This window comes from Daldinia caldariorum, assembly GCF_022478825.1.
Source record: "Daldinia caldariorum strain CBS 122874 unplaced genomic scaffold F4812scaffold_6, whole genome shotgun sequence".
NCBI lineage: Eukaryota > Fungi > Ascomycota > Sordariomycetes > Xylariales > Hypoxylaceae > Daldinia > Daldinia caldariorum.
The window spans coordinates 245770-269382 of record NW_025953042.1 but is presented as its reverse complement, the minus strand read 5'-3'; the positions used below and the strand labels follow the sequence as shown (position 1 = coordinate 269382).

Sequence of the window (23613 nt, the reverse complement as noted above, 5' to 3'; positions counted from 1 at the left end):
ATAATTATAAAAGTTCTAAAACGTTGGATGGTTAGCAGTGTATACCTTAGGTTAGGTAATTATGCCTTAGGTACCTACAATTAATGGTCTTTATCTGAAGGAGCTTGGGCCAGAAGGTACATTAAAGTTGAGCCTATGTTTGAGCCTATGTGGGGTTAAGAACGTGGCTTGAGGAAAGCGGAAAAGCTTAACAGGGAAGCTCCGTTATGTGAACCCCTTTTTTACCCTTTTTTTTATAAAATTCCAAGTTTTTTTTTTTTTTTTTATTCTTTGAATTGGGGCCTTTACCACCAAAAACAAGTATTTATAACCAACAAAACTCCCTTAACTTACGTCCCACAGACGCATAGGCCCACTGCTCGAATCTTTTAACCGTGATATTTCATTCATCTGATGTTTAGCTACGAATTCAAGATCTCTTGCCTGCTTGCCTTTGGGAAAGCTGACCTGTTCGTCAGTTCTCCAGGCTGATTTTATACAATCTAGACTCGAGCGATGTGAATATCCTTCCTTTCCGACTGTATTCGCTAGCTTTGAAGCCCATTTTTTTTAGAGTAATATACGTTAGATTTACGTTTTCAATCTGCTATAATCGCAGCTATGGCCTTTCGTCGCACCCGTTTACTTATCGCTGCAATTTGCATTTGGGTCCTTGCGTCATGGTATTATAGCTGGCACCCGCCCGCTGGTTCGGGTATCTTTAATCCTACGCGTGGTCCGGGTAATCGTCCTACATCGGCATCAGCTGGTTCGAAAGCCATCAAGTGGGAAAAGCGTCCTCCCAAGTATCCCGTCGAAAAACCCGCTACGCTCCCGACAAATAGACCTTCCAAACGGATACCGCGTGTACAAGCCGCGAGGCCGAAGGAGAGTGCTTCCGATAAAGAGTTGCGCCTACGGAGACTTGCTGCTGTCAAGGACAGCTTCAAACACAGTTGGAATGGCTACAAGAAATATGCGTGGGGTCATGATGAGATCAAGCCCCTCTCGGGATTGTATAAGGATCCTTTTGCCGGGTGGGCGGCAACCCTCGTCGATTCGTTGGACAGCCTCTGGCTCCTTGATATGAAAGATGATTTTGAATTTGCGGTGCATGCTTGCGAGACGATTGATTTCTCAAGGACGGAGACCCGTGATATCAACATCTTCGAAACGACGATTCGTTATCTCGGAGGGTTCTTAGCAGCGTACGAGCTGAGCGGGAAACAATATCCGGGTTTGCTTAAAAAGGCGACCGAGGTGGCCGATCTAGTAATGTCGTGTTTCGACACGCCAAACCACATGCCCATAACGCGATTTCCTTGGAAGGATTATGCTAGGGGCAAGTCACAGGTAGCCCCGGGGCATGCTCTGTTGGCTGAAATTGGGTCACTTAGCCTTGAGCTTACTAAGTTATCTCAATTGACCGGAGACATGCAATACTATGATGCCGTGCAAAGAATAGCTGATGGCCTAGAAAAAGACCAAAAGTCGACCTCGCTGCCGGGACTGTGGCCGATAGTAGTGGACCCTTCAAGGACACCTCTGAAGTCTTCTGGGGACTCGTTTACGCTGGGCGGTATGGCCGACAGTACTTTCGAGTACCTGGGAAAGCAATACTTGCTGCTCGGGGGCGCCCTCGACCAACCCCGCAAAATGTACGAAGACTTCATAGACGTCGCGAAGAAATACCTTCTCCGCCGCGCGCTAAACCCGGACAATCTGAAATTGCTCTTTTTCGGTGACGCTAGGGTCGTCACGATGCCCGAGGGCGGCGAGGAGGTTGTACACACCCCGATAGCACAACACTTGACGTGCTTTGCCGGAGGTATGGTGGGTATGGCAGCTAAGATCTTCGACCGCCCGTCGGATCTGGAGGTAGCGGAGCAGTTGACGGAGGGGTGCGTATGGTCGTATAATCAAACTGACTCGGGTATTGGGCCCGAGCTGTTCCGCTTCATCCCTTGTGACCTAGATGTTACCAAAGACGACTGCCAATGGAGCGAGACACGTTGGACGGAAGCGATAAGGAAGTTTTGGGGCCGCAATACCAAGGGCGGCACGCTTTCTGATAAACAGATCAAGGACAACATCATAGGGCAACGGAATCTGCCCACCGGTATGGTTAATGTTGACGACCGCCGGTACCTCCTACGTCCCGAGGCCATCGAGTCGGTGTTCATGATGTGGCGTCTGACAGGGGATACTAAGTACATGGAAAAGGCCTGGGCTATGTTTAAGGCGGTAGATAAATGGACAAGGTCGAAGTACGCCTCGGCGGCGTTAGACGACGTGACGGAGAAGAAGCCGGCGCAGGTGGACAGCATGGAGAGCTTCTGGCTGGCGGAAACGCTTAAGTATTTCTACTTGATCTTCGGGGATTGGGATCTGGTCAACCTGGACGAATGGGTATTGAACACGGAAGCGCATCCTCTACGACGCGCGGATGCATGAGGAGGGTATACGGTCATGGTTTAGTATATGACAGGATAGAGGACCGGACTTTGATACCCCTAGAGGGAAATGATATACTATGTAGGTATGGGCGGTATACATGAATGTTAAATGGTAAGGAATTGGATGAGCAATATCATGATGGTTTATCTAGGATCTTTTCTAGAAAGACAATTATGTTGCATGATATGCACCCATATAAGAGAAGTTATAAATGATAGTTATCCAAATCCAAGTGTGGAACTTGCTGGTGATTACCATAGCCTAGGTACCTAGGTAGGTACTTATCTTCTAACCTGGCCTACTTTAAATAATGCTAGATGCAAAGATTCGACTATTAGGTCGACGTTGTAAATGAAGATACATTACCTTGTTTATACATGACCTTGTACATTGTTAGGTTTATAGGCACCTAGGTACTTCAATGATGTAGGGAACCCCTTTGGACACACAGGATGCGAAACGCAAAAAGACGATTTGCTGTTCCTGATTTCTATAAAAAGCTCGACCCGATCCGTTTTGACGTCTGCATTAACTTTCTAACTTTGTTTTGTTTTCTGGAAGTTTTCCTCATTCTCCACACACATCCTCCTTCGTTTCGGACGAGGATTCGCATACGCTAACCTTACCTTTACCTTACCTTAGTCGCAACCTTTCGCCTCGGGCGGCCTATTAAGTTATTAAGGTTCGAGATTGCGATTGACAAGCCAGGTCAGCTTAGGTACCTGGGTACTACGTGCTACTGCTACTGCTACTGCTAGTCATTGTCTAAGGTTGAGTCAGTCTATCCAGCAGACAAATCACAACGGCGGATTCGAGCGCGTGTTCGATTGCCGGATTTTATTATATCGATTTTTTATCAGATTGGGCCCTGGGGGGAGCGTCGAACGGCTTTTGGCTCCATCGTTATTTCCGCTCTTCGCAACTTTTGGCCCCCTTTGCCACGGTGAAGCTAAAAGCTAAAGCTCTGTTCGTCATAGTGTGCTCACTTCCTTCGCTCTGCCCAATAGCGTATCAGGACAGGTGTAGAGCTGTTGGTATTGGACTTGGAGCTGGACCAGAGAGGTGAGATAATAATAAAATAGGTAGGGCTAGCGTATGTGTGTAAGTCATGGGGAACAAGAAAAAAAAAAGGTGGTTTATTACCGCAAATCTCACCGCTGAATCTTGGATTCTCGAATTCCACGGTAAATATAATAGATGGTGACTACCTAGACCTAACCTATACCTAATCTCTTCCTTTAGTTCCCTCCTAATAATACTAGTCTTGTTACTTACTTAGGTACCTGACTTATACAGGTAGTCAGTCATTGTTTAGTACTAGGTACGCAGAATCTAGCGTTTACGTAGTACATTTCTTCACCATTTCCCCCTTGCATACAAAGACTTCGCCGTCTGATTCTGCTGACTTACCTTATGTAATTGTGATATATTCTATGAAATACGGCACTTGCCACTGAAAGCTACTACCTAATAATGTATGTATCTTACGTATCTAACAGTACCTAATCACTTACTAATTCGTGTGATACTAGCTCTGCTACAACTTTTTTTTCCTCTGGTTTTATATAGAACCAGCACACTTGGGAATACACACATATTTTTTTAGGGGTGGAGATCTTATAAACATCTTCCTTCTCCCCCTCTTGCGCATCTCACAAACCTGCATACGGCGCCTATCGAATTCCTCACCTAGAGATAGGAGCAATTAACATCTCCGACTGTATATCCGAGCTTGACCAACACATAGGTACTAAGTTTGGTAGCTTAGCTCGACCGTTACACATTAGTCGCGAAGCTATGACTTCTGATATCCCACCTGCCGCTGCCTCGCGCTTGCATTTGAGCGACTACCAGCACGGGCAAACTTCCAGCTCTCGATCTTCGCTTCACACGCCTACATCTCAGTCTCATCACCCACATACTCCTCACCACGATGCCACCAGTACAGGCGTAGAAGCCATGGATGAACATAGCGACCAGCCAGTGGCTCGCCACCCGCCCAGCACATCTACGGACCTCGAGTCACAGACCGGTCCCACGCGCTACGGCGGCAATGACCCTTACAACTTGTCGTCGGCCTTCAAGACAGCCGAGCAGATCGACGAGATCAAGGCCAACACGGCTCGTAAGCGGACGGGCGCCGTCAGCTCGGGCATCGACTATTTCAACTCTTCCCTCCGAGCAAGAAGGATCCAGACGTTCTACCACAAGCAGAACGACACCATCAAGCAGATGCTCAAATCGGTGGATGAGCACTCCACCGAAGCCCAGAACGAGGCCGGCGACGATAACCTACGGGTTAAGATCGCCGTCGCGGGCTCCTTCGTCGCCAACGTGCTCCTAGCCGCCCTCCAGGTTTACGGCGCCGTGTCCTCCGGCTCCCTGTCCCTCTTCACTACCATGGCCGACGCCATATTCGACCCTCTTAGCAACCTTACTTTGATCATCGTCCAGAAGTCCATGAAGCGCGTGGATCCTAACAAGTTCCCGTCCGGAAAGGCCCGCCTCGAGACCGTGGGCAACATCACGTTCTGCTTCATGATGACGGCGGTGTCGGCGATCCTAATCGCCTTCTCGTGCGAGGACATCTCGAGCCGGCGGGGCACGGCGGCGGAGGTTAACAGCTTCCACCTCCCCTCGGTGATCGCGGTGTGCGTGGCCTTCACCACCAAGCTCGCTCTGTTCCTGTACTGCTGGGGCATCAAGGACAAGTACAGCCAGGTGAACATCCTGTGGCAGGACCACCGCAACGACCTGCTGGTCAACGGCTTCGGTGTGCTGACTTCGGTCGGCGGGTCCAAGCTGACCTGGTGGCTGGACCCGGCGGGCGCGATCCTCATCTCGGTCGTCATCAGCGCGGCCTGGCTGCGGCAGGCCTTCGCCGAGTTCATGACGCTCGTGGGGCGCGCCGCGGACATCGACGTCCACCGCCTCATCACGTACGTGTGCCTGACGTACGACGACCGCGTCCGCGGCATCGACACCGTCCGCGTCTACCACTCGGGCCCCAAGCTCATCGCCGAGATCGACATCGTTATGGACCCCGCCGACCCCCTCCGCGTCACCCACGACGTCTCCGAGGGCCTCCAGATCGAGCTCGAGAAGCTCCCCAATATCGAGCGCGCCTACGTCCACGTCGACTACGAGACTACGCATAAGCCCGAGCATAGCTATCGCAAGGACCTATAGGCGTCCCCCGCGGTAGTGAGTATGCGTGTCATGAAATAGAAGAATATAAGGTACCTAGCAAGATAACATAGATGGATAGGCGGATAGGCGGGTAGACGGGTAGATCGTCGGCGGTATTCATAGTAGGCGCGAGAATATACACGAGGTCGGAGTCAATTACAAGGTACTTTACGAGCTAGCACATGATGGTGGTGAATCGTGATGGCGTTTCATTGTAGAGGCGTATAAAAAAACATCATGACACAAGGCTTAGAAAGTCATCCCGAAAGAGACAAGGGGGGCGTGGGTTTATTATTAGAACAGGTAGTAAGAGGTAGTAACCGTTAATTAAGTTCCCAAACAGAATGTCTATGCCCAGACATTCACTTTCGATAACATAACACGTCAGTCAGGATGTGATTCGCAAGTCGTTGATATCGGAATCAGGCGAGGGATTTCTGACTTGGGTTTACAGTATCTCAGTTAGGTAGGCTTCTGCTCAAGCTTATCCTGAATTTAATTAATAGGTACGACATATCCGACAATAGCTCAAGACAAACCCCGAACATTCCGAGATATCTCTAAACTTATCCTACCTACCTACCAGGTACATTACCATCGCCGACCAACATCAGCTTAAGACCTCTGCTCCAAGGCCTCATTCATGGGGCTTGGTTTCAAGAGTCGACGTTGCTTGCGATGCGCGACAATCAATACAAGGCTCAGTCAGTCGCACATCAGCTCCGACCCTATAGAAATCCTAGCCCGAGTCTTTTTTATCTCGCTTCCGCACGATAGGTCCTTCTGGCCGCGAGATAGATTACGAGCAGGTTACATGAACGCAGACACGTCACACATCGACAAGGCCCAGTTCCGAGCCGTACATTGCGTATCGGTGGGTACAGCCTCCCCTGCTTCGTCCAAAGATGTAAAAGAGGGCAAGTCAGTGTAACGTAATAACACAACTCCAAACAAGTTCTGCCCAGTAAAAAAAAAAACAGGCAGTTAATAGCTGTATTAGAAATCTATAATCGCGCTAATTAGGCGGCGTTATGCTGCTCTCGTCGTTGAGAGGAATTATCCTAACCGCTATCATCGAAATTTCCTCTGTGTCATTTATTTTTTTCCCGCGCTTTATTTACGATGGAGTATAGCAGAATAGCAGATATCGATTATCATGTCAAGTATGTCAGCGTGTGCGTAGGTAGTGTAGCCCTAGGATCTAGAATCTCATCGGTGCCAGTTCTTCGTTACGGCCCGTTCTGCTTACCATGGCATCCCTATGCCTGCAACAGGTGTACCCTTCCATCTGCGCAGACTTGTCTTCGGAAATTCTGTGGCAAATGTGAATATGCGCCTCTCGAATTGCTTTTGACAAGGGCAGCAAATTCGGTTCGCTGTAGTGCGGAAAACACAAGTTGGCCAGCTGACGTCCTGTCGTAGTCCATTCCTTGATATTTAGGAACTCCTTGTTGGTGGCGCACGCTATCAACCACTCCGGACAGTTACCGCGACAGGCACGAACGAACGTGATGGAAGCCAAATCGGACATGGTCGAGTACCGCAAATTCCATAAGAAGGAGTTCCTAGGGTAAAAGCGTGCCAGATGGGGCACTTCGTAATGCTCAAGTTGTTAATATGGAAGTCAACGTAAGCTTGATTCAAAATGAACTCTGGACACGTACAGGCCACGAGGAATTGATTTTTCCCGTAGAGAATAGGAGTTGCCTCCGAATTTACCTGCTTACAGGTGCGTAGCAACTCTACGTGTGGCATTCGGTGGGAGGTTCGGCGAAGTCCCCACGTGGGCAGTTGCGGACGGCACCAATGAAGTTGTCGTCGCCTTGAAGATATTATAATGTAGTCCGGAGAACATAGGAGATACCAATATATCTCTAGGCGCAATTCTAATGGAAGCTTGAGAAATAAGGACTCGTTCTCTGAGCTAGCCATGTCTGTATCGTAACTGTATAGGGAAGATCGGCACTAGGTAATAGAGGACGTGGTCTCATTAGTTCAATCATACTATATACTAAAGAGCATATCGCGAGAGAATGAGTGAGTGATGTGTATGAACACAAGGGATCAATGCCTATGAGTATAATAATGGTTTGTCAATTATGTATATTGTCTAGGTAGATTAGGCAGTGAAGTAGTTCTAGAAATAGTAGATGCACACTATGGTATGCGATTCAGAGAAGGCGAAGAAGAACCGTGGGATCGGGTTCTAGCAACGCAGCTCGTGTGTTGATATAATATGGATTTTGGAAGTTGTATAGTGTATATTCTAGGGAATCAAGCTCTATGGAAATGCAACCGAATCGTACTTACTACGCAGCTGTCATTGGTATCGCAGGAATGAGTGGTTCCTGTGCACATTGCTGTAGGGGCGTGGGCAACTTTTTTTTTTTCTCCTCACGAAGTTCTCTCTTGTTTTCCGTCTAGCATGACGTTTTCGAGTCTAAGTCTAATTCGATCCGCGGATACTAGGGATTAGAGGAATAAGAATGATCCACACTTGCTAGCGGCCCGACTAGAAGGTAAGAATGAATAACGTATGGATAATGAATGAGTAATGTTTTGAGAAGCTCTTGATGTCGAATGGCTACGACGCCTTGGAATATTCCTCAAGATGCTTCCATTCTAACCTGTGAGAGATGGGGATGTTATCGGAGCAATTTGATATTGGGCAGTTGTCCGTGGATACTTTTTTTGTTAGGCTGAAGTTGGATGGACTAGCAATAACTGCGTATATGTGAAGAATTATGGAGTTTTAAAAACGCAGACCTCTCGGAACCTATAAGAAGTTGTACCTAACCAAACCTAATATATTATGTACGTATTCCGCACATGCATGTCAAGCATCATGGATGTTGGCATGTTGGCATGTAACATTGAATTTTTAGGAGGGCTGGGGGGCGGGAGCGCAGGGAGCGGTCGGGACGTGTGGCAAATAAACCCTCCCCTAGGATTCGCCACCTATTCCTTCCATTACATTAGTATGTATGTGCATTATTAGTATACGATTGCATGGGGAGGAAGGAGAGAACATAAGTGAAATGAAAGAAAAGAACTTTCTCCCTTATGTAAACTCGGGTTTTTCTCGAGTTGCCTTAGGTAAATTTATGAGTTTTGGTTGGTCAGATAGGTCAGGTAACTTTAGGTTACCTAAGTACCTACTAAGGTATCTAATTCTAAAGTCCCTTTTGCGGGGTCCCCCAGCTCCTCCCCTCATTTGTTATCGGATAGTCCCATTTCTAAAAAGATAAAGAAGTGTCGTCATTTCACATGTAATGTAATACACACAAACTGTCACAAAACGGCTTATACAATTCTAGAATGAATTTATACCTAATGCATACACATATGCAGAAGAATGGCATGTGTGTTAAGCTGGCTTACCTTACCTATTATAACTTGAGTGCTCGAAGTGCATGTAATTTAATATAGTAGTCTTGTACTTCGTATATCTCCGGGTTTGAATTCTCTGATTGTATGGATCGGCATGCAGAAGTATAGATCTCATGTGTGAAACAATACTTACATGTGCTTTAAGGTGGATGTCATATGTACTAGGTAGCATCCGGCATCCCTAGTTGAGGAGAGACGATTGGCTTGCACAGGGTCCTCAAAGTTTGGTAACATATGGTCCCGAACCCTTTCTAAGCCACCACACAAAAAACCTCTAAAAAACATTAATGCTTCAATATCTTTTACTCATAATATCCTTCCTTTCCTCTCTCTTTTCTCGCCTCTTTCTCGATGGTTGGATATAATTAATCCATCTAATATGTATGCCGGTTGGGGCGCTTATCCTACTAAACCTTCCTTGCTGCGTTTGTGGGTCCTGATTGTTGTTTACTGGACGTTTGGAAGGCGAATGTGTCTCTAAAAGTTGTTAGGATTCGCATATATTTGTGGGTATATGTGGTGTTGTGGATATATACAACTGTTTAGCTGTGACTACTGGGAAGACGAGAACGTTCGAGGCCTTCCCCAACCAGAGGGGCGGTAAGCGGAACAAATGTACCCCTCATCAAAAAAAGGATACAATCTTGTTTTTAGTTCTTCTCTGTACAATACCTAACCTAGAGCTACGGGTTTTGGCGGGGTTGTGAACTGATGAAAGGATGGATTATAGTGCACCTAAACAGCTTAGAGAGAGCTGATATGGCTAACCTATCTAATGTGATAAGGTTATGATATTATGATAGGTCCTTAAAAGTTCCACTTTTAAGGTTCCATCCGCGATACCGCCGTCTTTCCATCTTTCAACTCATCTTTCAACCGTACATATTCGAGTACATATGCACATGTCTGCATACCTTAGGTACCTAAGGTACCTAGGTAGGTAGGTAGGTATTTTCTTTCAAGAATTTTCAAGAACATACGAGTCTTGATACCTATCAATTCGGTTGGGAATTAGATAGAAACGATAGATTCATATACTCGACCAATCCCATCTTCAGCAATCGTCAAACTAATTTCTAGGTTGAAGCACATATGCCTAACGTCAAATGCCTTACAACAATGCCTTAAGCTGTTCCAGACGAAAACACTAAGGTCGAAGGCCCAAATAAATGCATTGCTGGACCAAAGATATGTAAGAATAAACATCTAATCCACACAAAATCCTTGTTTATCTGATGGAAGCAACATTAGCGTCGTATTTGGTCGCATTTGGCTTGCGTTTACACTGTCGAACACGGTCCATTTTGATGATCTCCTCTTCAACCTTGTATTGTGAAGGCAAAGTGCAAGGAAGTAAGAAAAAAGAAAGAAAAAACGGCAGGGTTGTTTTGCAGCCAACTAGACAGGCCATCCCGTCTCACCGATGCAGATAAAACAACTTGTCCTGCTATAATATTATTTTACAACTTTCCCCTAGCTTCACTTAACTCCTCGACTGCTTTCCTCACAGCTATCGTCCATCTTATGAGAAGATATCTTTAGCAAGAGATTTTAAGCTTTTTATATATATTATATACGTCTCCAACGTCAATATTCTTCAAATATTATACCTTCATCTCCATTATTTACCCCTCTCGACCATATCTTGTCTGGCGTGATCTTATCGCCACTTGCACAAAATGTCTGCGCAAGACGGACCGCAGGAGGATGTGTACGCTACAGTGAGTGAAAGCTCGAAATACCCACGGATTGTGTTAATGGTAGCTAATACGTTATCGGCATACAGCTCCTTCTAAGCGATACATATTTGCCCGGTATGTTTTTATACCTCTAGTAATCTTGCCATTGCTTTTTCTAACATCTTTCAAGGTGCTTTGGTGCTTGCGCAATCTCTACGAGATGCTGGCACAACCAAGAAGCTGGCTGCCCTTGTTACGCGGGATACCGTAGCACCCGAAGTCATCACCGAGCTCGAGGTATGTTTCCTAGTTTATGCATTTTTTAATTGCTCCAGCCGGCTAACATAATGGAATAGACCGTCTATGACTACATCATTCCAGTCAACACCATACGCAATACCCAAACTGCGAATCTGAACCTGATGGGCCGAGCCGACTTGCACTCCGCTTTTACCAAGATCAACCTATGGCAGCAGACTCAATTCCGAAAGATCGTCTACATCGATGCCGATGTCGTCGCTTACCGAGCTCCCGACGAGCTCTTTGACCTACCTCACCCGTTCTCTGCTGCTCCCGACATTGGCTGGCCCGATCTCTTCAACACCGGTGTCATGGCTCTAACACCGAACTTGAGTGACTACCAGGCTATGTTGGCGATGGCAGAGAGGAGCATCTCGTTCGATGGCGCTGATCAGGGTCTTATCAACCTGCACTTCAAGGATTACAACCGCCTTAGCTTCGCCTACAATGTTACCCCCTCCGCTCACTATCAGTATGTTCCTGCTTATCGCCATTTCCAGTCGGGCATCAACCTGGTTCATTTCATCGGTCCCGACAAGCCGTGGTTCCAAGGCAGAAGCTCCACAACTGGAAGTGCGCCCTTTAACGAAATGACTGGGAAATGGTGGGCGGTTTATGACCGACACTACAGTGGATCGGTACGTCTCCTATTATTACATTACACCTTTTGCTATTCTTGAATCCTCGGCTTACAATATCTAGGACAAAACGTCGGAGCTCGTCCAGTTCTTCACTAAGGGAGAATTCCAGTCTCATGGCACCACTAAGAACACTTACATTCTGAAGCATGGGCAAAATGGATATTCATCTAGCTCATCAAGCTGGGACGCTTCAAGGTCTGTTGTAAACCATATTACCTGTTCCCTGGATTTCGAAGTGCTAACTTGAAAACAGGCATGCTCCCCCAACAAACTCCAGGCCAGAGGCTCAGAACTTACCCACTACGGTGTATCACATGTCTCAGGATACTACTCAATGGGTCGCGCCTAAGTGGTATGTTCCTCCTAGGGAGCCTGGTGCGCCTCCCATGAAACAGATATTCCCTTGGGAGACTGAGCGATCTGCACCTACTCGTGTGTTCGCTGAAGATTACCCCCAGGAGCCTGAGGAGGAACCTGAGGAGGAAGTTGAAGAGGAAGAGGAGGAAGAGGAAGAAGAACCGCTGTCTAGCGGCGCACAAACCCCTACCGGTGGAGCGTGGAATGCGCCTTCGGTTACAGATGCGTCCACGGATGATCAGAGGAGCGAGCTTGTCACACCAACTACTCCAACCATGCATGCCATACCAAACACATGGAACTCGTTTACTATGACCAATGCCTGGGATGATGTACCAGAGATTGAGCGGTACGTTGACAAGATACAGAGGCACAAGCAGAAGCCGAGCCTAAAATCTTTGCCTGGCGTCGTAGGGTTGCAGCATTCTGCTGAACAACCTGAGGCTACTCAACGTAGGCGAGGAAGCAAGGTGACAGATTTCCCTACCGAAGCCGAGCGTCCCAGCCTGCCAGTTACTCCAGCGCCCGTCCGCCGGACATTCTGGGATAGTGGCGACAATGTTCACGGTGGTAACGATAGCAACCCGCAGCTACCGGCTGCACAAGGTGTGCCGGCGCAGTCTGAATGGGTATGTGAGCACGGGACTCGGTGGACCCCTGAGGCTTGCCTCTGTGATATAACTAACATACTACGCTCTACCAAGGACCCTGCAGCCAAGCTCCAGGAACTGTCTCAGTGGCACGATGCATTGCTACAGAAGCTCAGTGGTGATGGCAAAGGCAGCGGTGAATTTCCCCACGATCACATCGCGCAATCGGCTACGCTCGTGAGCCCGAAGCCAGTCAAAGGCGGCGCTAATCCTAATGCAATTCACAGCCTGGAGTCAAACTTAGAGACGCTTCCTCGAATTATTACGACTGGAAATCGTAAGTCGAGAGGTGTGACACCCATGCTCGCGCCTAGCTACTCCGGTCCTGGAGCGGCGTTCGAGAAGGGCGAGGGTATTCCCACCGAAGACATGCCTATTCCACGGGGCGCTATCTCTCAGCATCCGGCAGCAGTGAGACACTCCGGCGTCCTCCAACCGAGCTACTCAGGCCCCGGCCCCGCATTTGAGAAGGATGCAAATTTACCATTTGAGTTATCGGCGGGACAGTAGTTTAGACATACCACATCGAGGTCCCAATAAGCCTAATATGGCTTCTCTTCCTTGGGGTTGGTATGGTCAACATTGAGGCTACAAGAGGTCCGACGAGGCTCATCTAGCTAGGGAAGGCTGCAAACATTCCCGGTAAATTGGAGAAAAGGGGGATGGGTGGTGGATTGCTTGGCGTTTGGTACATGACACAAGAAGGAAAAAAAAATATCTAACAAAATAACGGCATGATGGATGAACGACCCGCTCACGAAGGTCTAATTACTTGGGATATTGGATAGTGTCCCTACTTAACACACGGACGGAATACCTTTTTCTTTTTGTCTTTATTTTTCTACCTGGATACCAGACCGGCAGCCATCCTGGGCTTTATGATACATGTCCCACTGGGTGTTCGTTTATATATATTTGGACCTTACTATCTTCGTTCGGTCGAGAGAAGTTTTATTTCATTATACACCGATTCCTTATCCCCGAACAGAATGGTGCTGCAGTTGCATTTGCATTTCCTTCAGTACTACAACACACAGAAAGAGAAAGGGGGAGAGACAGAGAGAGAGATACCTTGTTTTATTGCTTGCACACGTCGATCTTGAAGTAGCATATCTATTGTTTACCTACATATTTGCATCAGCCAGGATAGCACGAAGCGAGCATCTTAGCGTAGCGTATCTTTATCTTATAGCACTGAGCCTTCTTCTCCTTCTTCTCCTTCTTCATTAGGTAGTTAGTTAGGGGATTAATGAATAGAATTTCTATATATGGCCTCTGTATGACTAGGATAACGGGCGAGATGATATAAGTGCAACTAACTAGGTGACTGGTAGATTTACCTTAGGTTAGGTATTTATCTACCTCACCTCACCAGATAAGACGAGTGCGGACGTACCCCCGAAAGTAAAGTAGAGACCTTGTGTTGTGTGCAGGACTTACGACATCTGTTTACGAAATGCCAGAAGTACCCGATTCAAACTTCTACAGAATAATCTCCTCTTTTGACCAGGGAATAGGCATGGGGGGCTACCGTTTCTGTGCCCGACTACAGTACCCAACGGCTCAAACTACCTAAGGTATAAATCCCGGTTTCTTCGGTCGAGGTTCGCTGTTGTATATAGCCTTTTGGTAGATGGCGAGCTTGTCACGAATAGTTTGCATCAGCAGGCAATAGAAAGAACCCATCGAAAAGCCTTCAAGTCGTTCACAATCGTTATTCTTTTTTTTCCCTCTTTTTTTTTGTAGGTACCTAATCTAACTCATGATGCTTCTGCAATTCAAAAGTTCTGTCCTTTGTAGTGGAGTTTTCAGTTAGTACCTACGGTAGTCCCATGTTACCTCGCTTGGGGGTACCTATTCGCACATGCGTATCTTCGCTGCTCAGTGATTACTTTAACACAGCCTAGGTCTGCCGGCTGTGTGCCCAACACTGTACTTTGCCTGAGCTTATTGCCAAGGGGTTTAATTAAAGCCCATGCATTCGTCGGGTGGAAAATAGATAGCCTCGCATTATCATCTATCCAACAGGCACCTAGAGATCCAAAATATAAGATCGCCGGGACGGGAGCTTTAGGACGTGATCTACGTATTGAGCCTTCAGCCCCTCGTCGATAGTGACTGCCTCACTTTCCAGCTGTTGCCGCTCTCCGCTTTAGCACACCGACGACGAGCCACCGCTTCCGTACGCTAATGTCCTCGTGACCACGGTCCCAGACCCATTCGCGCTCGACGCCGTCACAATCGCGCTCCCAGATGCTCTCAACCTCGAGCCCGGCCGCGGCAAGGGGTTCACCCTCGAAGAAACCGCGCATCTTGGCGCGTCCCGTATGGAACCCAGCTATGACCCAAGCTCTGGCGTCCGGGGAGTCCTTGAGAAACCACGCGATGGACTTATGCAGGTTCGTGTGCTGCCACGGCATCCACAGGCAGTCGCATACGAAAACACGATCAAAACGGCCTTTATGCTCTACCGCGAAGGGGGTTTCTAGCTCACCCCAAGCGTGACCCTCGACGGTCAGTGGTGCGAGAGAGTTCTTGGGCGAGTTTTCGGTCTTAGCATTAGCCGCGACGTTTTTGCGCAGCGTATCTAAGACAGTCTCGGAGGGGTAGTCGGTCACGGCCACGCTCTTGGCCCCGAGCAAGGCAGCCATAAGGCTGGGCAATGCGGTGCCGGCGCCGAGTTCGAGTGTCTCAAGGTTAGCGACATCGAAGGCGGAGGGCTGGAGCCGGCGCAAGCCGACATCGAGGGGCAGGCCTAGGGTGTCGGCTTCGACAAACTCGGCAAGCAGCAGGCTCGCGTTCCACAAGTAGTGGCTAAAGAGCTTGCGGTCGGCCTCCCGATCCGGATCCGCGAGCGCGATGTACAAGGGCCTGGGCAGGTGCGGAGACGTGTAGAGCAGCGAATGCTCTGCGTCGCCATGCTGGTTTGTCACATCATCTGGGAAGATAACCCCTAGCGAGGAACTGAGATAATCCTCGGGGTCTGAGGAGGGAGGACCGTAGAGTGAGATGCGGCTCGTGAGGGCCATCCTGCTCGGCCGAGTAACTTTTTGAGGCTCAAATAATGCAGGGATGGTTGTGTGCTGGCCATTGACAAGGGGATACTAGAGACCTTTTTTTTTTTTTTTTTTTTTATCTTGGCCGCTTGGTCGTCGTCCTTCTGCGCCCAAGCGCGTGTGATGAGAAGTTGGGCATAGAAGCGATACCGAAAGTAGATGAGAGTGGATGACTTCCCGAGACTAGTAAAATTTTGGGTCCAGTTTAGACAACCTTGAACCCCGGTATTGGGTAGTAGTTACAAGGTACAATACAATAGTCTTGTAGGTACACCGTACCATATTATGGTCCTTTGCTGGTGAGAGACGGAGCTATTCCGTTGCAAACACTGCTTGACGGAAAGTCACTCCGTCAGCCGGTCTATCAATTCTTCTTGTTGTTGTTCTTGTACCTAGTGTGTATCTAGACGCCACACCCCCGCGATATTAAAATAGAACCAATGTGAAAAAAAAAAAAAGCAATTGTGTAAATACTTGAGTACTTATGTATCATACACAGGTACCCATGGGCCTTATAGGATGCACATGTGTACAGGCAATAATATACCTTAGGTAGTGAAGAAGAAGAAAAAGCAAAGCAAAGATATTAGGATGTACAACTGCAATAGCACTAATGCATATACCAGGTACTATGTAATTATGTAATGTAGTGCTACAGTATCGAGATGACATCATGTAGACCGTGTTATTGGCATATGTGTACTTTGTAGCGTACCTAATGCTATGCACATGTAGCATAGTATCTAGAAGAGCCTGCGGAGGTATGCGCTTCGTCGATGCCCATCGGCGTGGCTGTATTGCATGTGCGTTTACGGCGCTGCCGGTGGCATTTTACAGTATGACGGGAGTAGCGAATATGACGATGGAGAAGAAGAAGTTATTATTGTGGATTATTAGGACAGTGACCTTGTTTGGAATTGATTTATTATTTTAACAAAAGCACAATTGGGAAACTGATAGAGTAGCTCTATAAAGTACTCGTTACCTATGTATTCAGGTAAGGTAGTTAGTTAGTGGAGAAGGAGTGTGTAAATACCTGTATATTAACCTTATTCATTAGATAACCTAGGTGGGTATAGCTTATATACCTCCTAAGGTAGTATAGGTGTAAGTACTTAGCTCGCATGAGGTTTAAGTACGCGGCACAGTAAACCGTACCTGGGTAAGCTATGCGATACATGCGTAAAAAAAACAAGGAAAAAATAAAAAAACGAGACGATACGATAACGATACCCGGTACTATTTGAAGGCAGATGTTGTGGTTACGTGATGTTTGCCGGATCCCAACGGCCCCTGCTGCAAATAAGCAAAGTGAGCTGCGCCCCTACACCGCTTGCGAGAGAAAAAGAAAAGGCCTTAAACCTTTTCTTGATTCGGGACCTTTCTTTATACATATATACCTGGCAATACACGTGGTTATGCGGGAGCTGCGCCTCGGTGCGCGAATGCACGAAACGGTCATCGAAGCCACGGACTAAAATCCGCGGAGGCCTCTATCGGGGCCGCGCTTGTGTAAATGTAAACGTTCGACGTCAGTCCATGCCAGTGTCTATGTGCGTATTGTATTGTATAATATAATACCATCCTTTACAGTGTAGATGTAGGTGTACAATATACAACCCCAACTCAACTCCTTGTCAGCATGACAGCATGGCAGCAGATAGCAGACAGCCGACAGCGTTCCCCGTCCAATGGCTACCCGTTCATCTCGCTGCCGGCCGCCATGGCTGCAACCGCAACCTTATGGGAAATGACATGCTCCGTTTCAGCTGCAAATATTCACCTGTTTGCGCAAACCTCCTGCGGTTTCAGGCAATAGGAGGATTCATCCGGGAAAAGCCTCATTTATTAACGTCCCGTCGCCTTATGTGTTCTTTTCCAATCGGACCACCTAGAACGGCTATATGGCTCGCTTGGACGAGATGGGATTTGAATACTGCGTCGGGATTTGCATTGCTAATATGCTGCCATATGTGAGTGACATATGAGGTATGTATGTACCTACCTCCTAGATAGGTTAGGTAGGTATGTAAGAAAGATAAGGAAGAGATGGTTGATGTATACCGTGGCAGAAGCCGTGCAAAGGGAAAAGACTTGTTAAAAGATACGTCAACTCTAAGATGCAATATAGTTGATATAGCTACCTTAGGTATGTAGGTGAGAGGTAGGTACCTATAGGTAAACAAAATTGAAGCTATACACAATGACATTCACATCAGTCCAAGAACTCAAATTCAGTAGTCAAGAATTGGTTCGAAAGCGTGATAAATTCTTTATTTGAGAATGAAGCTGAATCCGTTGCCCAGACTTCGCGACGCCATCGTAGTACAAGTAGATATAGGGTATCAATACAGGCCATCAAAACTACATAAGATACACCAAGAAAAGTAGAAATAATACAACATTTTTAGCAGCCGTTTCAGCAGCTTTCGGGGAGATAATGGTCTTCAAAAGAGACCTATCTGCTTTCTCCCCTTTCTATAGTTTCGCCGGTGTTATAAACTATCTCCCCGGCGGAGAATGAAGCCCTCCCCATCCCCCCTTTCCCTTGAATGGTTTTTAGATGCCATTAAAGTTAATCCCACCGTACAACAAGACCTTGCGCCAATCATGCTTATCCCAGTCTTCGTCTCGGTCGTCATGATGCTTTTATATATATATCGATACACTTCAAGTGATCAGGGAGGTTAGGTGATGATGGACAGATAGGTTGGATGTGATATATACGAGTGCGGCGCCCCCATCAGCTCTTTTAGTGGCCGTACTCCATGCGCTTCCTGTCTTCCTCGGTCGGATCATCCGAAATCCATATTCCCTTCTCTTCCTCCGTAGCGTTGTGGAAGCCGTTGGCCCGCCTCAGCGTCTGAACGTCCAGATCCGTCACGTACGACTTCTCGTCGGAAAGTCGTATGCGGACCTCATGCTCGGTCGAGAGCATCATGTCGTCCTTAGCTAGTCGGCGGGGGCCGTCGAATACCGCCATGACCCGCTTCTTCATCGTCATCTGCCCCTTATCGAAGCCCCACGAAGACGGGTATTCGCGTCGGTTCTTGCGGCTTTTGCCCCTACCCGAGAGCTGCACGCCACCCCGCGAATGTGTTAAGCCCCGCGACTTCTGAACGCCGTTGGGTGGGTTGCCCCCCTTCTTCCTCGTTACGGGGGAATTCAGCTTCCTCGCCTTATGCTCGTCATCCCCTGCGTCCTCGTCTTCGGCCATGTCCTCGTCCTCTTCGTCGTCGGAGTTGTGGACGCTTTGCGTGGTGAGAGGCAGCTGATTCTTCTCCAGGGTCTGGTGAACCTCCTCGTCGTGCTCCACTTCGGCCAGCCGCTTTGCGTTGATGGCCTCCGCGGGGTCTTCTTGCTGGACGATGCGCAAGACGCAGTCGTCCAAGTGCTCGTAGAAGTCCTGGGCGTTCTCGAACGTGGCCGAGCAGGTCGAGCACTTGCCTGTGGCATCTGGCGCGTAGCCAGTCAGCTTCTTCCCGCTATTCATCGAGGTTGCCTTCCTCTTACTGTTAGGGGCCACCTGCTCGACGCTGTGCACAGCAGTCAGATGTCGCTTGAAAACGTCTGCCCTGTTGAAGGATTTCTCGGCGGCCGAGCCTGAGCCAGGACAAAACCCGCATACCATGGTTCCCTTGTAATGGGTTAAAGTATGACGGTTCTTGTCATACTTTCGCGCGAAGCCCTTGATATGGTAATCACATGTTTGAATGGGGCACTTCTCAGGTCGCTCATTCTGGTGTGTTAACATGTGAGCCTTCAAGTCTTTAAATGATTTCCCGCATTCGGGGTGCGGACATCTTTGCTTCTTCTCCGATTCGTCGCTGTTATATGAATACTCGTGAGAGGCGTGTGACTGGTAAGATGATAGAGACTGTCGCCTGGCGGGTGCGGCAGGGGGTGCCTGGAAAGGACTATATTGTTGAAAGGCGTGTGTGTAAGGAGACTGACTGCCGTTGCGCATGGCCGGCGCAGGCGAAGCAGTGCCAGAGAGTGCCGGTGAGTTAGGATAGGGGTTTTGAGGAGAGAAAGTATCAAACCCCTGCATTGGCGGGGCCATTGGTCGCATTAGTGAAGGGTCTGTAGAGTGGGCTTCATGGTCAGCACGTCAAGGTCTTCCATAGTGAGTTGCTGTTGTGTAATTCAGTTCAAGAGAAATCCATCATATCCATGCACCCTCTTACTTTGACCCCACCATGATGGCGCCTGGCAAAACTAACACCGAGCTCAATGAACTATCATTATCACCAGCCCTAAGAGAGCTTTGGTTGGGGGGGACAAGTGAGAAAAATCATGCAAAATAAAACCCGCGCCAACTCACCAATAGCCTTGTTATCAACGAAAGTCATGTTAAAGTCTTCCATACCTGGGTAAGTCGAATACTCCGTTCCGGAAAAGTAGTTGCTTGGGTCGACAATTCCAGGGTTTACACTGAGACCAGCGTGTTGGTACTCAGGGAAGAAAGCTAATTGGCCGTGATTCGAATTAGGTGACCCGACAGTTGACGACGCCGTTTCTGAGGGTGCCGAGGCAGTGGAAAGGCTTGATGCGGGAACGGGAATCTCGCAATCATCTTGGAACATGCTGGGAGAAGCTCGGTTGTGGTTATTGCTATACATGAGGTGCGTTTCCGGATACATCGAGCTAACTTCGTATCCCGAAGCCGGGCGGTACTCTTCTTGTACGCTCCGGGGGATATTAAAACCACCTGGACTCATGTGCATCTCCATTGTCGGGGACGTGTAGCCGTTCTGGTGGTGATGGTGGTGCTGCTGGTGGTGGGCCTCGGGATAGAGCATGAAGTCGTGCTCGTTTGAACGAGGGAACATGTCGTAAGCGTGGTCGGCAACCGTAGCCATTATGACTTTACGTTGTCGGCGATCCCCGGTCTAGACTTGCGGTGAAGTAAGGTAAAAGTTCACATTCGTCTGGACTTATACCATATCAAGATCCAATGAGATCTAGATAGAACCGAGTATAAACGTGATGAGCTGGCAATGCGACGTTCGTGGGGAAGTATCAATAAGAAGGCCGGCGGAGCGATGAGAGGTTTATGTAAGTCGCGAAGCTTGAGCAACGGTTGAAGTGAGTTGTCGCGCCACACGAATTCGTGATGCCTTTTTATTCCAATCTTATAACTCTTCTAACATACGACCTCACGCGGTGAGGCTATGGATGGCGATAACTTAAGAGGATTCCCGTGTCGAACACGACAAGCACCGGGTATGGTGGTATAAACAAAGTCTATTATATATATTGATCTATGCGGCCAGTAACCTCGACAGCGAAACGGGAAGATAAATGCGGATGCGGTAGCGTTAAGTAGTTTAGCATGGCCCGAGGTCATGGAGATGGAGACAACAGGAACCGGTAATGCCTTGGGGGCTTCAGGATTCTATATACACACTTGCGCGCGCGCAGCTGCGCTTCCTCTCAGGGTACGTAGATCTCCCATGCTACTCTTTTTAGATGTGGGTTGATAGGGCAGAGAGGGCAGAATCCACGGCAGCGGTGAACAGGGATCCGGAGGGTCGATTCAGAGCCTTACTTAAAATCATACCGTGTCAACCCTCTCCAACTCATACATGGTAGAGGTACGTATATCATTTCGACCCCCTCATAAGGTCAACCCTGCTAGCGCGTCTTCCATTCTTAGGCGAGGCCGCAGGGGATGTCAGCAAGTAGCGTGGGTGAAAGACCTAGATGGGTACAATGAGTATCCCGCCCGTGGAGTTGTTTTGCCTCTGAGGTAGCCCCCGTCATTGGGTAGAGGACATCACATAATTGTACCTACCAAGAATACCTACTTGGAGTACCTAGAGGCTAAAGGACCATTAGTACAATACACTACGTGGTAGGGTAGGACGGTGGTGGACTCTCCTAGGCTTGTTAACGGACCCCTGACACCCACGATTTACAAAGTACACAGCATAATCTGTCTTCCCATCTGTTGTCAATCACTGTTTTTCAAGTCGTCAAAGGTCCGTTAATCGAGAGCACACCTGATTTGTACTAGTGTCCTGTTCTTTTTTATCTTAGCATCGACATGATATACGATCGTAGTGTAGTGTAATTTGTGTATGGTACAAAAGAACAATCTCCATTTATCAGATTCCCCCCCTGCTACATGCTAAATCCCAGAAGATGCATGTACCTATGGGAGCCCTATTTGTTCATCTCTAAATGGCTTCATTAGATCACTGGAATCCATATTCACGGCACTCATCGCCGTTTTATTTACATAGTACAAGGTACATAATGTCTTTTTTTTTCTTTTCCTTCATAGGAAGGGTGGAGACCCATGTTATACAAGCTACAAGGACATTTGATTACATATTAAAGCAGAGCAAGAATTATTCCCTGCTTCAGCATTAGGTAGATATTCCCCGTAGTGTCGATGGAGAGTAGGTGTAGGTGTAGATGTAGGAACTAAGAAATAGGGTTCACTGCCAGTATAAGATTCTAGGGTCCTGAAATGTTATTTTCCTTTTTGTTATTTACCTTGTCTTTTTAATTTGACGAATAAGACTTCAAGAACGCTTTAGGGCTCCCTGGTAGGAGCAGGACCAGAACCCGAAGCCGAAAAAAAGGTGAACCAGATCAAGTTATGTCAACGGCAACGGCGCGCCATGCACATGGGGTCGTCTACCTTCTAGAATTAACCCGTGGGCAGATGTGTCTCATAGTTACGATAATACGGTACCATATGCATCCTCAATCTCTTGTATGCTTACAACCCGCCCACGTCCTTAGCTTCTAGGCTATGCTCCAAGCTAAAATGTCTTGTCGGGGTATTCTAGATCTAGTAATGGGAAACGAGAATATATCTCAAGAACGCCTAACAGCGGGTCCAGAAAACGGTAGCGCTGGTGCAGAACGGCAGACCGAACGATGGCTAAGGCGGAGGTTTAGAGAAACTAGATTGCAAAGAGTTAGAGAGTAAAAAGAGGCTTCGCGCCGTTATGTCCCCGCCGACGTCAGAGACAGGTATGTAAGTTGTACTAGTATATGTTACCAATATCATTGCTAGTTAGTACCTAAGTGTGGAGGTTTCAAAACGTCCGATCGTGAATATCTAACCTAATACACATTAATCTATCTACTTAACATACATCATTATTGTAAACAGTACATTCCCTAGGGTTATTTCTCTAACCTAACATTACATCGTTAGTATACGCTACTATCGTAGAAAGACCACAGAGAGTAATCTTCGGGCTTTGAACAATCTACACAGCCCATGCATTTATGTATATCTCCGGTGCGGTAAGGTAAGCACCGCCCCCTTTTTTCCCACCTTTCTACACCTCTACATCTGCGGCAGGATGCACGTGTCATGCTGTAACCAGCCCATAGTGTCGTGAAGGTAGGCAGTTCGTAGTACGAAAGAATGCTCTCATGAAATCTGATTGGGTTTTCTACCACTTCCACTACTATTCTCACTCTGCACGCAATAATACCATTAATATATGCATCTTCCGTTCTGAAGCGGCGGTATGTCCAAAATGGGCCAGCCAGCTACCTTGGTGACAGTTTCACTTCGCACATGTCCGTACGAGCGAAGCGGTCAGTATTTCTTTTGTAAGCAGCTGGTAGTATTTCGGATGAAGAGTATGTACCTAATGTAACTATGCTATATATGAGGTACGTAAGTAGCAATGCAAGGGACGTGAGACTTGCGTAGAGTTAGGTACTGCGAGCCGCAAAAATTCATTCAAAGTAGTGAAGCTCCTAAGCTCCTATGTTCCTAGAATCCCCAAATTACCAAGTTTCGTACCCAAGTCTCGAAACGTGAGAAAAAGAAAAGACGTAACATCGCAGCTTGGGACATAGGTAGCACTGACGCCTTAGTTAGGAAAACTTCCAGAGCGTTTGAATGGCGGGGGGGGGGGGGGGGGGGGGGGGGGGGGGC

General features: G+C 47.8%; 6 protein-coding genes across 6 annotated transcripts; 3 read left to right on the top strand and 3 right to left on the bottom strand.

The window, feature by feature from the left end:
• The first annotated feature begins 175 nt into the window (after positions 1–175).
• On the top strand, positions 176–2780 carry F4812DRAFT_424085 (glycoside hydrolase family 47 protein). The gene has a single exon (XM_047933802.1). It carries the CDS (start codon positions 601–603, stop codon positions 2431–2433), a length of 1833 nt encoding a protein of 610 aa, XP_047790987.1. The 5' UTR covers positions 176–600; the 3' UTR covers positions 2434–2780.
• A 1059-nt stretch (positions 2781–3839) lies between these two features.
• Positions 3840–6030, top strand: F4812DRAFT_339426 (uncharacterized protein). The gene is made up of 2 exons (XM_047931630.1): positions 3840–3911; positions 3969–6030. The coding sequence occupies exon 2, from the start codon at positions 4234–4236 to the stop codon at positions 5623–5625; it is 1392 nt and encodes a 463-aa protein (XP_047790986.1). The 5' UTR covers positions 3840–3911; positions 3969–4233; the 3' UTR covers positions 5626–6030.
• Positions 6031–6691: 661 nt separating this feature from the next.
• On the bottom strand, positions 6692–8202 carry F4812DRAFT_339484 (uncharacterized protein). The gene is made up of 3 exons (XM_047931631.1): positions 7936–8202; positions 7290–7696; positions 6692–7218 (listed from the first exon to the last, which is right to left on the bottom strand). The coding sequence occupies exons 2-3, from the start codon at positions 7555–7557 to the stop codon at positions 6827–6829; spliced, it is 660 nt and encodes a 219-aa protein (XP_047790985.1). The 5' UTR covers positions 7558–7696; positions 7936–8202; the 3' UTR covers positions 6692–6826.
• Positions 8203–10694: 2492 nt separating this feature from the next.
• Positions 10695–13263, top strand: F4812DRAFT_470514 (glycosyltransferase family 8 protein; the record flags this gene model as incomplete). The annotated part of the gene is made up of 7 exons (XM_047938987.1): positions 10695–10736; positions 10802–10829; positions 10885–10991; positions 11051–11632; positions 11697–11830; positions 11889–12621; positions 12697–13263. The coding sequence occupies 7 exons, from the start codon at positions 10695–10697 to the stop codon at positions 13150–13152; spliced, it is 2082 nt and encodes a 693-aa protein (XP_047790984.1). The 3' UTR covers positions 13153–13263.
• Positions 13264–14255: 992 nt separating this feature from the next.
• On the bottom strand, positions 14256–15804 carry F4812DRAFT_339334 (uncharacterized protein). Its single transcript, XM_047931629.1, has one exon. The coding sequence runs from the start codon at positions 15669–15671 to the stop codon at positions 14766–14768; it is 906 nt and encodes a 301-aa protein (XP_047790983.1). The 5' UTR covers positions 15672–15804; the 3' UTR covers positions 14256–14765.
• A 2615-nt stretch (positions 15805–18419) lies between these two features.
• On the bottom strand, positions 18420–20702 carry F4812DRAFT_339264 (uncharacterized protein). Its single transcript, XM_047931628.1, has 2 exons — positions 20023–20702; positions 18420–19781 (listed from the first exon to the last, which is right to left on the bottom strand). The coding sequence occupies exons 1-2, from the start codon at positions 20558–20560 to the stop codon at positions 18451–18453; spliced, it is 1869 nt and encodes a 622-aa protein (XP_047790982.1). The 5' UTR covers positions 20561–20702; the 3' UTR covers positions 18420–18450.
• Positions 20703–23613: the final 2911 nt, after the last annotated feature.